Raw genomic sequence first — 17,588 nt, forward strand, 5'->3', positions numbered from 1 at the left:
GTAAACAAAAGTTCAGGACCAGATGGCTTCACAGGTGAATTCTATGAAACACACAAAGAAGAACTTATATCAATCCTTCTCAAACTCTTCCAAAACATTGAAGAGGAGGAAACACTCCCAAAGACATTCTATGAAGCCACCATCACCCTGATACCAAAACCAGACAAAGACACTACCAAAAAAGAAAATTACAGGCCAATATCTTTGATGAGTATAGATGAAAAAATTCTCAAAAAATATTAGCAACCCAAATCAAACGACATATAAACGACCATACACCACGACCAAGTTGGATTCATCCCAGGTTCACAAGGTTGGTTCAACATACACAAATCAGTTAATGTGATATACCACATCAACAAAAGAAAAGACAAAAACCACATGACCATCTCAATAGATACAGAAAAAGCACTTGATAAAATTCAACATCTATTCATGATAAAAACTCTCACCAAAGTGGGTACAGAGGGAACATATCTCAGCATAATAAAACCACATATGACAAACCCACAGCTAAAATAATACTCAACATTGAAAAGCTGGAAGCCTTCCTGCTAAATTCTGGAACAAAACAAGGATGACACTCTCACCACTTCTATTCAACATAGTGGAAGTCCTAGACAGAGCAATCAGACAGGGAAAAGGAATAAAATGTATCCAAATTTGAAGGGAAGAGGTAAAATTGTCATTATATGCAGATGACATGATACGCTATATAGAAAACCATAAAGACTCCACACAAACACTACTAGAACTGACAAATGAATTCAGCAAGGTAGCAGGATACAAGATTAACATACAGAAATCGGCTGCATTCCTTTACACTAACAATGAAATATTGGAAAAGGAATGTAAAAAAATATATATTTTTTAAGACTTGCATGCAAAAAATCAAATACTTAGGAATAAACCTGATCAAGGAGGTGAAAGACTTGCTGAGAACTATAAAATATTAATAAAGGAAACTGAAGAAATGGAAAGATATGCTCTTGGATGCTCTTGGATTAGCAGAATTACTATTATTAAAATGGTCATACTATCCAAAGCAATCTACAGATTTAATGTGATCCTTATCAAATTACCCATGACATTCTATACGGAACTAGAACAAATAATCCTAAAATTTATATGGAACCATAAAAGACCCAGCATTGTCAAAGCAGTCCTGAGGAAAAAAAAACAAAGCTGGAGGCATAACCCTCCCAGACTTCAGACAGTACTACTAAGCTACAGGAATCAAAACAGTGTATTACTGGCACAAAAACAGACATATGGATCAATGGAAGCGAACAGAGAGCCCAGAAATAAACCCACACACCTATGGTCAATTAATCTTCAACAAAGGAGGCAAGAATATACATTGGGAAAATACAGTCTCTTCGGCAAGTGGTGTTGGGAAAGTTAGCTTCATGTAAATAAATGAAGTTAGAACACACCCTCACACCATATACAAAAATAAACTCAAAATGGCTTAAAGACTTAAAAATAAGACATGACACCATACAACTCCTAGAAGACAACATAGGCAAAACATTTTCTGACATAAATAGTACCAATGTTTTCTTAGGTGAGTCTCCCAAGGCAATAGAAATAAAAGCAAAAAAAACCCAAATGGGACCTAATCAAACTTACAAGCTTTTGCACAGCAAAGGAAACCATAAATAAAACAAAAAGACAATCTACAGAATGGGAGAAAATATTTGCAAAAGATGCAACCAACAAGGGATTAATTTCCATAATATACAAACAGCTCATACAACTCAACAACTGAAAAAAAAATAACCCAATCAAAAAATGGGCAGAAGACCTAAACAGTCATTTCTCCAAAGAAGACCTACAGATGACCAACAGGCACATGAAAAGATGCTCAACATCGCTATTTATTAGAGAAATGCAAATCAGAACTCCAATGAGATAACACCTCACACCAGTCAGAATGGCCATCAGTAAAAATGTCTACAAATAACAAATGCTGGAGAGGGTGTGGACAAAAGGCAACCTTCCTACACTGTTGGTAGGAATGTAAGTTGGTGCAGCCACTATGGAAAACACTATGGAGTTTCTTCAAAAAACTAAAAATAGAGTTGCCATATGATCCAGCATTCCCACTCCCAGGCATATACCCAGACAAAACTATAATTAAAAAAATAAAAACTATAATTCAAAAAGATACATGCACCCTTATGTTCACAGCAGCACTATTCACAATAGCCAGGACATGGAAACAACCTAACTGTTCATCTGCTGATGGATGGATGATGGATAAAGAAGATGTGGTACATATATACAATGAAATACTACTCAGCCATAAAAAGGAGTGAAATAGTGTCATTTGCAGCAACATGGATGGACCTAGAGATTATCATACTAAGTGAAGTAAGTCAGAAAGAGAAAGACAAATACCATATGATATCACTTATATGTGGAATCTAAAATACGACACAAAGGAACTTATCTACAAAACAGAAGCTGACTCACAGACATAGAGAACAGACATGTGGTTACCAAGGAGGAGGGAGGGAGAGGGAGGGATGGAGGGGGAGTTTGGGGTTAGCAGATGCAAACTAGTATATATAGAATGGATAAATAACAAGGTCCTACTGTATAGCACAGTGAACTATGCTAGGAACCTACATTCTAATGATTTCCTTTAGGTATTTCTTATGTTCACTGAAGTTTGATAACCACTAGCTCAGATGAAGAACTGTTTAATATGCCTCAAATAAAGCCTGTACAGGAAGTGATTTCTCACTGTTCTATTTATAAGAATGTTCACTCTTTCTCAGTTCCCCACAACAGCCGCAACAAATCTCCAGCCTTCGAAGAGACTTCCAGCTCCCCTACTTCCTAAATTACTGTAAGCTGGAATTTTCAACTTTATGAGATGCTCATAATTCTAGATATTCAGATCCTGTCCTGAAGTGATATTTGAGGAGCAAGATTTTTTCATTCCATCTCCCAGCAGTGCATTTTTGGTGACAGTAGCCCACTTGCTGACAAACATTTCTCACCTGAGAGAGAACTGTACAGAAAATATAAGCAGACTTATACTGGAGATGGGAGGAGAGTTGTTACATTTACCTAACTTCTTAAAATATAAATAGGCCACTCAAGGAGTTCCAGTAGAAGAATACTTTTCCATCTGCTCTCTTTTTAACACAACTTCATTCTGAAGTTTTGTTTCAGATGGCAGGTGTAAGTAAAATTCAAACAGGTTTGCATACTTGAAAGTATCTCTCACAGGCTGGGTACGAAATCTAAATATTTTGTTTGATTGAACCAAATATAACACAGAAAAAAATCAAACAAAAAAAGAAATAATATAATTGGATAATTAAATAAGAACATCCATTCATTTATTCTGAGCATTTTATTGAAAATCCACTGAGTATCAGGTACCATGCTAAATATAAGATAAACATAAGAGTATCAAGATTAGAGTAAGAAATTAAATAGAGGAACTTTGAATTCTGACCTAATCACTGGTTCATGCATCAAATAAGGGCCTGCAAAAGAAAACCTAGTCAGCCCTTGTAAACATTCTCCCTACTTATGCCACTTAATTTTTTTTCTTCCTAGATGTGTGTGAAATTCACAGTTAACAATGTCTATATCTAGAGATCACCCACTTATTTTACTATCATATTCAATAAAACATGTAAGTTTTTAAATTTTTACCTTCAGCTCCCTTTGATAGAGGCAACAAGATAAAACAAAAGTGAATGAAAACAGCAATAATGACATAGAAGGGAAAAACACATAATAGCACTCAGGTACTCTTCCCACACATCTCAGAAAACTTCAAGGTAGATAAATTATATACTAAAAAGGAATATATAATCACATCACCTCTACCTATAGACTAATAATCACTGATGTCATTTCCCATAGTCAAAATTTATCTTTAAAATGAAGGGCTAACAATTGAGCTTGTAGCCAAACATGAATAGAGTGCAATACACAAAATGCAGAAGTCATTAGCTGGATAATTCTTGCATCTCACAGCATAAACCTTTGAACACTTGTACAGATTAGTTTGAACACAATGGATGGGGAACTCTTGAAATTCTCAGGCAAGTGAAATAAGCAGTTTCTCTTTCACCTAATTTTTTTCCTAATTTAAAAGTAATTTGTTGTGAAATACCCATATTCTACCAAATATATATGTTCCAGTATTTTTATAGAATTTATAGTTGTGGTACTCATACTGCCACATAACATTCAGCAGTTTGATAGAAATGTTTGAATCTACAATGATTACATATACTTGTGTACACACATGAGGCATAGCCAGGGAGCCAAAAAGGGAGTCCAGTTTTAATTTTTTTAATGGATTGACTGGACGATGCCAACAAAATTAACTCCTTATCAATTTTTTTTAGGTACATGACATCAGTTAACCTATGAACTCTTTTAATAAGGTTACTAGCAAGTAAATTATTGAGAAAAAATGAAATATTTTAGATCATTTGGAGGCATTCAAATTTGATTGAAGTTAATGGATCTCAACTTGAAACTATCATTTATTGAGTTCAAGAAATTTTACAAGGAATATTGCTCCTCTTTCACCACAAATTATAAGGTAGTCATTATTCCTACTTCACAAAATAGAAAACTAAGGCTCTGAGGAGGAAGGAGTTGGCTTTCCCTGGGCCTTACATATATCAAGGGGCTCAGCAGGGAGTTATTTAATTTTTCTGTCAAACTTCAAATCTTTGTTCTTTCAGTTCTACCGTGTTGTTTCTGATGACTAGGGATGAGTTAGAAAAAAGCAATAGATGGCCATTAAATTTTGATTTCAGATTATAGTATCTAATTTCTACAAAAGTGAAAACACTGAACTACTAGAATACATTTTGTTTGATTTTTAATTTTAATGAATCTATTGCTAAGAACTTTATTACCCATATTGAGCCCCAAATTTTTAAAACTTCAATTAAAACACATAAATTTATCAAATATCTAACCTCAAAACTGTATTTTATATATTTTTCATTATTTACATGTTAGTTACACTCACAATTTCTAAGGTTTTATTTAAGGCTTTACACATCAGAAAGTTCATTTTATTTAATACTAGGAGAGGCTAAATATGTATTTTTTATGTTCTTTCACTTTTTCATAGGCATGTATCAATACAATTTCCTTTCCAAAAATAATGAAACAGTTTTTGGATTTTTGCTACTTGAATTCAAGCTTCCCTTCCTTTTTCTTTCCTCACTGTTCTTTGTTTCTTGGACTATTCCCTATGTAAGTAGCTTTCCTCCCTTTATATGCCATCCTTCCAGTTCTGTTACTTTTCTTCCTGCCATTCTGCTCTCTATAGCTTCTGAGGTCTTCAAAGCCATCTGTAATGTTGTAACAGCTAGTAGTTCTCTGACAAGAAACCTAGGAAAGCCTTGCCCCTGGGTTGGTCTCCTAGAATATCTCCACTGACAGGCTGACATTAGCAAACCCAAAACCAATGTCAAAATGAGAGGAGTCTAAGCAACTCTCATTTATAGACATAAAATGGAAATAAATGAGACCCTAAATTCACCCTTGATGTAAAATCTCCAACTGTTTTTCCATATGTGCTCCCAAGTAAATTATTTCAAAATAAATAACGTAATAAGTGATATATGCATCTTCACAGCCAGGTCTTTAGGATTATTTTTATTTTTATGGCTGCACCCCAGAGATTCATAGTGAACAAAACTAACCAAAGTGGATGATAAATAAAACTTCCCCTAGACATCTCTTCAACAATTGGAGTTCTTATATTTTATCTCAGTACAGTTTCCTTAGAATAAAGTCTATAATTAAAGAAGTTCCATGAGGTCAAAAAGCGGGAAAGTTTTGTTTGGCATTTGTATCACCAGTGCTTTGCACAATACTTGCCACATTGCAGATCCTCAAATATTTTTTAACAACTAGGTGGAATAAATAGTACTTTGATGCCCCTACATAAGAAAGTAATTTACTTTCCTCAGTTTTAAAACTCATAGTAATATGTCCTTGTTTTTTATTTCATATGCCATTGTGACAGTTTATTGAAAGCTTGACAATACGATGTCTTCACAGACTGTCAGAACAGGAAGGGACCCTAAATATAATAACTTACAGATGAGTAGGATCCTAGACAGTAAAAGTAATATGCACAGTGATATACAAGTATTTAGTTGTCCAAGGCACAATGAATGAGAACGTGGTACCCTGAATTCCAGAATTTTTTCAATTTTATGAATACAATTTACTTTTATTATTAAAATAGTATGAAAGTATTATAATCTTTATAGCCAACATCAATGCACCTAAAAGTAACTCTTAAAATATCAAAAAATGGAGTTTGAATATTCCATTGATCAAATTACTAGCTGAATTACTTGGCAATATTCTAGTATTTATTAAATTCACTTCCATTTCCCTACTTGCAACTTATCCTGAATAAAAAACAAATAAATCTCCAGTGATTGAGACAATATTCCACGATGAGACCACTAAGAACACAGGAGCTTTCACAGCAATGCAAGTAGGTTTGCAACATTCAAAACAACTAGAAATTTCCATCTAAGAATGCTCTGTTAATGGCTGTTCTCAGAGGTTTTTGGGGTTTTGTTTGTTTGTTTTAAGTTGTTTAGCTCTAATGAAAGGACATTAGATAGCACATAAGCGTTTTCAGAGAAGTTTAGAATGCTGACAATGTAGCAGAACGAATCTACTGGAACTTTTTGAAGCAGTGTTCTAGCTTGCCAAACAAAAGAAAATGGGGGTGGAGAACACAGAAATAAGCCGCTGCTTTGAAACATACTCTCTGTTTTCTTTGTGTTACCAATTCTATTGGTGACATGATGGTTAGCCAATGAAAATTTGTTTATACATGCCTTATGAAGTTGGAATTGTTTACACTATATTCACATGTATGTTTTCAGCATAACAGCTGAAAGACCTTTTTCAAAATAGAAAAGAGGATTTCCCTGGTGGTGCAGTGGATGAGACTCCGCGTTCCCAATGTAGGGGGCCTGGGTTCAATCCCTGGTCAGGGAACTAGATCCCACATTCATGCCACAACTGAGAGTTTGCATGCCACAACTAAGGAGTCGGTGGGCCGCAACTAAGGAGGCTGCCTGCTGCAACTAAGACCTGGCGCAACCAAATAAATAAATAAAATTTAAAAAAAGAAACAAAATAGAAAAGAATTATAGCATGGAAAGTACATACAGCTGTTGCATATTTTTGATTATTGCAATTATTTTCAATTTCAAACTTCTTATCCTGAACACCATTATCTGATTACATGTTTTTTATCCAGCAAAGAGTCAGAGTCATTCAAATTTTACCTTTATAAAAGGTAAAAATCAGAAACTATTTCCTACTTCTTATTTTGGCAGTAAATATTTGAGTTCAGTTTATTTTATCTACTTCTCACATAAGTTGCTGAGAATAGTCTTAAAGTGGCATTGCTAGAGGCAGTGCCACAACTTTTTAGAAATTTGTAAATTCTGATTCTTAGGCAAAAAGAAAACTCCAGGATTATAAAAATAATTCCCACAAAAAACTAATAATTATCTTTAGTAAAATCATCATATTAGATATGAATCTGTTATACTGAAGAATTAGTATATTGCACAAACGTTGCTTTGGGTACTGACATAAAACTACAGATGCACAGGATTACTGGACTCCTTTTATAAAGGCTTATGTTCAACAATTTGCAACATCAAATAGTTCCTAAGATTATGCTTCCTGGTAAATATTTGCATTAAGAATAGCAAACAGTAGCTAACCCATTCTGAGTTTTGTTTCCTAGGTTATCAATGAAAGAAGTGGCTAAAGGTAAATTGAAGGGGAAATGCACAAAAAAAAGAAGATGACAGAAGAGTAGTTTCATTGCTAAAAGGTCATACTCCATTAATGCAATGGCCACAGGATATTTGTAGGATTGCCTGGTACCAGTTCCCACTTTCTCTGGATCCCATTCTTTCTCAGGTCCGTCCTACCATAAAATATAAGAGTACTTTCAAAAGGGAGACTCAAGAGTAGGCAAACAAGATCAATGTTCCGATTCATTTTGGAAACTTTAAAGAAGTAAAAGTCTCAGAGATGGATAGGTAAAAGTGCTGTCAGTAGTTGAAGTCTTTGTAACCAATCAAGGTGAGAATAAAAGGTGGATGGTGGTTTGACACTGAGTCTCTCTAGGATTCTGTGTGCAATGGAGTGAATTCCTTCAAAACAGAGCTTATACAGTCAAAGACTGAAACAGAGGTCTGGCATTACTGCAAAGAGTAAAAGTCAAGAGTAGCTGAAATGCCTGAGCAGGAATGAGGCAGAAGTGCTCTGGAAAGATGCCTAGAACCAGGGGGAGTCTGGAGTACACCTGGAACTGCTGAAACAGACATCCCTAAATGAGCACAAGTTTAGAGAGAGCTAGGAAGGCATTTATTCATTCAACAGATATTTATGAAGGGCCTAATAAAAGGAAACCATGAAAAAATGAGGGAGAAAGCACTAAAGAATCCAGGGAAAAGAGAGTGAAGGATGAGGTAGGGGTGCAAGAAATATCAGAGAGATTTAGAAAACCAGACACTAGGGTTACTCACAGAAGAAGGTTGAGCCAATAAATGCCTAGTGACTAAGAAAAAAAGTATATGAGGTAGTGAGAAAACAAGAGATAAGAGGTTTCTTCATCAGAAGACAACTCAAAAAAGTATCTGACAACCAGTTCCCAAAGATTTGAAGAAAGGAATGCAACATAGAATGCAGTTAGCCTGCAGAATTCAAAGATGTCAGAGAAGGTCATGCTAAGAGCAAGAGAGTGTGGGAAAAGAGAGGAAGAGTTTCCTGGAAGGGAGTAGGAGTTCCTTTGGGATACTGGAGACCAGAGATGAAAGACATGGAAATGGGAACTGCGGAACACAGTGCCTGGGAAAGTTTGGGGGAAGGAAAACAGGTGGGCATGAAGGAGGACCTGGGCCGTCAGGGTGACCGCGACGAAGGAGGGTTCAAAGCTGGAGGTGGGCAGACAGACCTCTGAATCAGGAGACCCCGGAGGAGTGAAGTCTTCCTCCTTTCCCGTACTCCAGTGCCCCCTTCACCAGAGCCCAAGGTGCGGGTCTTGCCCCGGCCTTTGGGAACCGTAGGCCGGTTGGAGCAAGGCCCGGCCGCCCCCCAGCGGTGGGGCTCTTCGCACACGCCCGGGCTAGCGTGGCGCCAACTTGCCCGATCCCCTTCCTCTCTCCTGCGCAGCGGCCCTCCTTCCTCTCCCCGCTCACCGAGGGCGCCGTCAGGCGACTGATGCTCTCGCCCAGAGAGTCCAGGTTGACCCGCCTCCGGCGCTGCGCTCTCCTGGTCCCAGCCGTGGCGGCGGTGGCGGCGGCGGCTGCCGGGGTCGGGACGGCGGCGGCCGCCGCGCTGGGCTCGGGCGGCCCGGGCGGGCTCCGGCCGCCGTTCCAGCAGAGCCTAGACAAGGGGCACTCCCCCTCCTCCTCGGGGCTGGTCTCCAGGTAGTCGGAGCCCAGGGAGCTGAAGGACTCCGACGAAATCTTCCTTCGAGACATGCTGCTGGCGGCTCTGCGGCGGCCGAAGTGGCGGCGGGGGGGACGCGGGTGGCGGCGGCGGCGGCGTTAGGAGCGTTGGGGCCCCTGGACGCTGCTGCCGTGCTCGGCTGGGAGTGAGTCCCCGGAGCCGCGGAGCCTCCAGAGCCGACTGCTCATGGCGGGAACTTGGGGCGCCGCGGCACCCTGGGGCCCGCGTTTGGCGGTGGCTGCCGCCTCTGCTGCTGCTAGCGCGACGCCACCTCAGCGCCCGCCTCGGCGCATCGCTGTGGCCGGTCTGCCGCTCGCGGGGAGGCTGCGAGTGTGTGACCGGGGGCGGCAGGGCGGGGAGGCTGCGGCCCGCACAGTGGCGGAGGCAAAGGCTTCTGCCGCCTGCGCGCCTATCTCGCCTCCCTTCCCCTAGCTCCTCCCGCCGTTCTCCTCCCGCCTCTCTCCCATTGCTGCCCGCCTACTTCCTTCGCCCTTTAAGCACCCCCTCCTCCGTGGTCTCTCTCTCTGCCGGCATCATGTGTCGCCATCATACTCATTGGGAGTCTGCCTGGCTTGTCGCCACGTTTCAGGAGCAGCAAGGACACTTCGTCGCCGTCCTCTGAGCGCCACCCCAGCTCCCACCGTCCCCTCCTCCTCCGAGGAGCGCACGTTGACATGGATCAGACCAAAGGGCCCCAGACCCAAATGCCCTACCCCTCGTCCGCGGAAGAGGCAGCTGAGGCGCAGACTGGCCCTGGTGGGCGCTGGAAGGGAGAGGGGCGCGGGGCTGGGGACGGAAGACCTCCCTCTGGAGCCACCTCGGGGAAGCCTCAGAGCGTTGAAGCGGGGGTTTAGGGTCCATAATTGACCTTTCCCTCCGAGTTTATTTAGGAATTTCTGAGGCCAAGGGGAAAGGCCGAGCATTCCAGTCCGCCCATTCCGGAGGAGTCGCTTACAAGGGAAAGGAAGGGTCAACATGTTGGCACCCGTCCTTCTGGAGCAGCTTGTGAGGACGAGTGTTCTCCGCCTCGGTCGAGGCTGCGTGGGCTCGTAGCGAGCCCAGAGCCTGAAGGCAGTGAATGAGGACAGCGTCTCTTCAGGGGAGAGCCCTGTTGCTGAACATCAGCCGGGCTGGGCGCGCCGGGGTCCTGGCTCCCGCCGCCTCTGCACTGGTGCTGGACAGCTCCGCTTGCCACCTGCAGCCGCGTTTGCAGGCGTTGCAGACCCAGAGACAGTTCCTCTGCAGACTCCACTACCTAGGACCCGGGGAGTGATCCCCTGTCCTTCATTATCCCGGCTCTTTGCACCAAATATGCGATCTGTTTGCACTAGGCTACAAACGCTGCTCGGAAAGCTAAGGGGAGTGGAAGAAAGGCTTTTCAAAGCCCAAGAACAGCCTCGCAAGTTTGCGGTGGAACTGCTTCATTCCAAAGCTTGCCTCTTGGCAAACCAACAGCCGCTCTTAGCGCCTGTCCCCACCGCGCTTGCTTTAGCTCCAGGAAAGCCTCGGATTTGTTCTGACATTGAGATGGAGGCAAATAAGGGTCCCTGGCTGTGATACCCCTGCAGCAAAGCAGATGAGAAGGCTCCCCACCCCTTCTCCGGAAAGAAAAGTTCAGAGCTTTAGCTCCTCAGAGATACAGAAGCAAAATCAGGTTTTTTTTTAAAGGTTCTTCTAAGGTAAAGGGAGATAGGTTTCTGGATTGTATTTATTTTAAATTTAACAGACAAAGCAAAAAACGTTTGCTGTACCACAACCCCAACTTGCTTTTAACTCTAAATCTTCCCAATTGTTTATGAGGACCCAAATAAATATAAATGCTGTTTGAAGATTCCATTTACATTTTGGGAAAATGCACTCAAATTGCTTCAGAGATATGCCTTAATCTCAGATTTGAAATAGGTGTTAAAGATATGAAAAGTGTATATTATCACTCACATACTCCCCTTCAAATACACATATATATTCTTTCTCAGCCCGCTGAGTAAATTGCTAACTGCATAGTTTCTCCTCTTAGCAGAGGAAATTCAGGCCTCTTTTTAAAAATAATAATAATAGTTAATATTTGTAGTTGTTATTATTTTGATTTTGTGGTGTATCTACTGTTGATTTCCCCATTACTTCACTTAATTTTATACACATGTGTTTCCACTGGAAATTAGACACAAATTATATTTTTTATCAGAAAGGATAGTCATCAATTCTGCTAAAAGGTTTCACTGGCCTTTTTTTTTTTTTCCTAAAATTTTTTTTTGCAAATTACATTATTCCAACATTGGGAAAACTGTTTAATATTCTTTTTGTGCAGTATCAATCATAGCATAATAAATTGGAATTTTTAGTTCTCTTCTTTAGTAATAATGATATAACTGTCAAGTTCTTTAGAGTCATACAATTTTAGAGCTTCTATTAAGGATACTAAATAGCCTATGCCCTTCGCATCCTTTTAATAACTACTGTGGCACACACTCAACACAAAAGTTCTTTTTTGGTAATGGCAAATAACCTTTGCATTGAACTTAAAACCAAAATTTTTACTAATCATTCAAACTCTTGTCTCAAAATCAAAATGACTGAGTGCAAAGCAATGAGTATCATTGGTTTCCAAAATTTACAAGAGGCCCAGTGATCTTCCTGTTTACACTGGCAGTTTATTGCCAGAAAGAATTCTGAACCTATGGGACATTTTTGCTTTGTGTGAATGATTTGAATCAAACTCTTTATAGGATCTAGCCAGATGAAGTGGTCTTACAATTTTCTGTATAAGTTGATCATGATTTTCCCACTGATTTTTAAACTATAAGTAAATGGAGGCCCAGATATAGACAGTATATCATCTGCATTACTTTAAAGGGTTTCCTTTGTATTTCTGTACAGGAGAAAGGTTCAAAAGTTCTCAGTACAAAGAATGCTGTGTTCTATATGCTCTCTTTAGAAGAGAGCATAACCTATGCTCCATGAAACAAAAAATTTAAAACCTTAGCGCTAGTAAAAGGAATCCAGATACTCTAGGAAAAGAGTAGTCCACTGAAAATGAAAGATTTGTGCTCTGATTTTAGGAAAAAAAACTTGCATAGACTCATGCCCACAAATCTGGTCCTGCTGGATACATTGTGTTTCAATAAATTCCTTAAAGTGCAGTCTCCTATTGGAAAAGGAAAATGCAGGAATGTACTTCCTTTGTTTGTGAAGTCAGTGAGAGCACTTGAGGACTCACTTCAGATTGATCAAGCATTGGGAAGGACTCTTTAAGAAAGAAAATTCCTCATCTTAATTTAGATGGTGACTATTTCCCCTTTAATCATAAAAAATTTGTTGTGTATATCTTACCTTCATATACAGCTTTACTATTTTATAAACTCCTTTCACTTACATTGTTTCATTTAATTTGATTTTCACTCTGTCCAGAGAAGTAAAGAAAAATCACCTCTGTCAAGTTCAAAAAAGAACTGCCATCAGTCCTTACTCCCCAAATTCTTTGCGCTTCAGAACTTCAAACTCTTTCCTAATTTCTTTTCATCCATCTAAGTCTTGGGCAAGAAAACCTGCAACATCTATCTGCATAAGTGTTCCATGGAACAGAGCTCTTGCTTGATATCAGAAGACAGAGGAACTCACTCCCTGTAGTCAATCTTTACATAAATCTGGTAACTCACAGGAACTGTACATGTAATATTAAAGCAAGTTCTTCAAAGAAATATAGTAGCTGGTGAATTCTTAACTAGGACAATTTTTCTGTATCCCTAACTTAGAAAATTACATACACACATACACTCCACACCTGCAGGTTAACCCTATCTATGTACATGTTCCCTGAATGAGATCTGTCTACCTCTCCCACTTTCTCATAATCTCTTTTTTATAAGAGGTCAAACATACTTTCTCAGTGAAAGATTGTGAACAAATAAGAGCAGAGATATCATGTGTCATATTCTTGCATAATTTTATAAGTAAAACTAAATATTAAGGAAAATATCAAAATGAGAAGAACCATCTGCTTTGTTCATATATAAAGGGATACATGGAAGACAGTGCAACCCACCATCCTATGGTTGTATTTCATCATAACACCATCAAGAAGTACTTCTTGCTCAAAACAAGAAGAAGGGTGGAAGGGAGGAAATAAAGTCAATGCAACACTTAGTAGATTTGTACCAAAAAGATACTTATGAGTTATAAGTGGGATGGCTGCCTCATTGTGATGGCACCACATCCAAGAAAGAAAGAAAAAGGGAAAGTAATCATTGTCTATTGGTGCCTCAGACAGACAACACTCTCTCCTCCTTAAGTGGCTTTAAATGGTTTTGCACTCTCAATCATGCACTGCAGAAATCTATCCTCCTCTGAGGAGAGACCCTATAAGTCAATGTCTCCTACAATCTCCAGCCTTTTTGTCTTCAGAATCATTAGCTCTCTACATCCTTTATTTAAGTTGGGATTCTTTTTCAGGTACTAAGTGCAAACTATATTGGAAGATTATTGTGTCTTTCTCTACATATTTTTATAAATCACAGAATTGTCCTTACATATCTAATAAGAGCAATATTTTGTGCTAAGTGTTCCAACTGTGGTCCTCTGTGTAGCTTTTAATAATTTTCCTAAATACTTCTTTCCACGTTGTACCCAAACCTTTTGCCTTTCAAATTATTTCCAAACCTTTGCCTTCCAAATCTATTTAAGTAAAGTTGAATTAACATTTGTTGAGAACCTACTATGGACCACGGTCTTTTTACTTGTTGCTTCATTTAATTTTTACAATATCACAATAGGAAGTATTTTCCCAGTTTTACAAATATGAAAATTTTGCACAGAGTTTAAATATGTTCCTCAAGGTCATGGAACTGATAAATATTAGTCAGAATTCCAGTCCTGACTCATAAGCCCATATATTTCCATTGAACCCTGTTTCCTGCCTTCCTCTTGTAATTGACCTCAAATGTCCTAAAAACACAGAGAAAAACAAATCTGATGAATTAAAATCACAATGTAAGTGGTTTATTGCATTACAAATAAATATTACACATTGGAATTATTCCCTGGAACACAATGTCATGGAAAAGCACTGATCTGTGCAGAAGCTCTACTTTCTAGTAGCTGTCCTGCTAATAACTAGCCAAATGACCCAAAAGGAAGTTGCTTAACCACTCTGGGTTACAGACCCCTCATCTCTAAATTAAAAGGGTTGAGTAAAATCTTCAGAGTATCATCAATCCCCAAGTTTTTATAATTTTTTTTTCTATTTGTGGAGTTACTCATTTTCTTTCCAGATATGTCTTGTGCCTAGAAAAATTTCCCTTCACATATTATAAGGTCAGTTCCTCTTTTCCCTCCCTATCACATCCTTTCTGAGAATGCAATTGCTCTGCAAATACCTTCTTTAACTGTCTAAGATCTTCTCCTTATATGAAACTGCCATGAACATGGTCCACAGAATTAAATGGATAAAAAAGAAAAATTTCAACTCAATTTTATTTGGTTAGATATTCACCATCTCTCTGTCTTTTCATAACCTAATTCTTCTGTCTGCTTTATTATATTATAGAAAGGAATCATATCTTCCTGTCTGCAACTTATTAAGCTTGACAGCTAACAATAATTAGTATGAATTATCAATGAGTGTCTTTATATAACCTGGTTAATGTTAACAGACATTTACTTAAATATGTTCAATTTGTCATGAGTATGCAATCTGTTATGTAATCATTATTTTAAATTAATGAATCTATTTTAATCCAATTTTAATATAAATACTAGAATTCTTAAAAGCATTAGCGTTAAGAATGAAATGTTATGCCCTTGTCACTAGATATGAAATAAACATTAGTAAAATGTTACTGATAATGATTAAGTGGCAATGTACTTAGATTCCTTAAAGTAATTAATAGGAAAAAATTTTCTGTTTAAAATTAAGAAACAAATCACAATTTACACTCACTTATGTGACAATCATTTCTGGAAAGCATTTCAGAGTGGATATTGAAATGACTGACCTCATTAATGAATAGATTAGTTCAAGCCTAAAAAAAAAGTTAGTGTTAAAATAATTCTAAAATATTTCTCCACCAAAAGACATGAAATTTTAAAATAAAACATGTTTACTCATTTCTGACAGTTCTCCTTTTAGTGAACAATATGAGCATTAATTCCTCTTTTGGTATATAAAAATGAACAGGCATCTGTACCACCACAGTGAACTAAAATAAAAATGTTCCATTTTTCTAATTCACGTGGGGCCTTATTATGGTCACCTAAGTAGAGGAATCCTTGTTTCCAGATAAACAGCATGTAACAGCATAGACAGTCATTCCAAAGCCTCTGCACCAAGACCCCACAAGTGACTCTATGTTTCCCTCCAGGTTATGTAGACATAAGCTGGACCTATCTTTGCCCAATCCAATAAAGTCTTGGCACTTCTATCTCAGAGAAGATCCAAATTTTCTTGGTTTTTAGGTTTTCTAAGTAATTTTTAACAGCACCCTAAACCAAAAGAAATACTTAACAATTCAGTGTATAAGGTAGTTGTACCTAAACAATTTAATAAGGATTTATGCCCTAACAACTTAGTAGCATTTAAAAATACATCTATCTATAAAGTGAATTTTAAAATTTCATTCTTAAATAATTGTAGTTATTTAATTAATTATTTTTCAGTTGGGCACTATACATCTTCTCAAACCTTGAGATGAGATTGAACATTGCCACCTCATTTCCTGTTCCACACTGAACAGGAACTTCAATAAACCTAGCTTTGCAAGTGTATGAATTGACTGAAACAATGTAGCACAATCAACTGTTAAAGCATAAACTACCTCAAGCTAACAGTTTTCTCAGTTTTCAAAAGATGTTAAATTTTGCTTTGTTTCCTTCAAAATTTTAAAATATACCTCTTCACTCCTGTGCATTCATTACATTGTCCCAGGCACAGTCTTAGTGCACAGTTTGGAAACTACAACTTTGGTTGTTCAGCTATTCCAAAGTTCTCAAGTCTTTTATCTTTATTACAGACTCTGAGTAAATAGACAATAAGAGCTTGCAAATGTAAAATGAAAATTATGCATTTTAATGCCATTTTCTGTTATAATAAATTTGTGTACAGAATACTACCTAAAGTGTAATTTATGTGTAGTACGTTATTCTATAATTTAAATCTGTATAATGTTTTAACTCATTAATCATCTATCAACTAAGCTTTGAATACATAATAAGAAACAAAATAATTTGAAAAGACACATAAAATATTTGCTTTTGATATTTCTTATACATATAATCTTTTTACCAAGAGTTGTATTTGCTGAGAGTATAGAAATCAATATTATTTCATGCAAAATTTTTAAAGATTTTAAAATATTTGTTTCTTTTAAAAACTGACCTTGGGGAATTCCCTGGTGGTCTAGTGGTTAGGATTCGGTGCTTCCATTGCAGGCGCCACAGATTCAATCTCTGTTCGGGGAACTAAGATCCCGCAAGCCGCAGGGTGAGGCCAAAAAAACCAAAACCAAAACCAAACAAACAAAAGCTGACCCTGAAATCTTGATAACTATTCTTTGTTTGAAAAGAACAGGAAAGACAAAGGTAAGGTTCATTATTCCCTGTAACTTCTACTGTATAGCAAAGGAAAGAAGGCACTTCATTGCATTTTGCTGATGGAGAAACAAAGGCATCCAAGATTAAGGGAACTGTCCATGGTCCAGTGGCACGTAGTTAATTACAGGTAGAGCTCTTAGCATGGCAAAATCTCATTCCATAGTTCTACTGTAGAAGACTGTACCTAAAAATGACAATCCTTTGGGAGGGAAAAAAAAATGTCTAGCTCATTATTCGTAAAGAATATCATCTGAGTTGTTTTCTCGGGTAGTAAGAATAGATTTGCATTAATCCAATTACACATGACCACCATGGTTAAGTTAATTCATCCATATCCATTCATTACAACACATATTTGAGTAACTAAAAGTTTAGTATTAAACCAAGCACAGCAGATATTATAAAGGTATTATTCCTACTTTTGGAAAATTTACACTCTAATAAGCCTAAGGAAAAGTTAAATAACATCAAAAATTAAATGGCCATACAATATAGAACCA

The 17,588-nt window shown here is 38.1% G+C and overlaps 1 protein-coding gene across 2 annotated transcripts in view; it reads right to left on the reverse strand.

Annotated features, from left to right (window-relative positions):
- GUCY1A2 (guanylate cyclase 1 soluble subunit alpha 2) overlaps window positions 1-9,864 on the reverse strand; it is a 401,095-nt gene extending 391,231 nt beyond the window's left edge. For both annotated transcript variants that reach the window (XM_061202599.1, XM_061202598.1), the window contains exon 1: window positions 9,252-9,864. In XM_061202599.1, coding sequence (XP_061058582.1) covers window positions 9,252-9,536 — 285 coding nt within the window. In that variant the 5' untranslated portion in view covers window positions 9,537-9,864. The remainder of the gene's footprint in view (window positions 1-9,251) is intronic.
- Window positions 9,865-17,588: the final 7,724 nt, after the last annotated feature.

This window comes from Eubalaena glacialis, chromosome 10 (assembly GCF_028564815.1).
Source record: "Eubalaena glacialis isolate mEubGla1 chromosome 10, mEubGla1.1.hap2.+ XY, whole genome shotgun sequence".
Taxonomy (NCBI): domain Eukaryota; kingdom Metazoa; phylum Chordata; class Mammalia; order Artiodactyla; family Balaenidae; genus Eubalaena; species Eubalaena glacialis.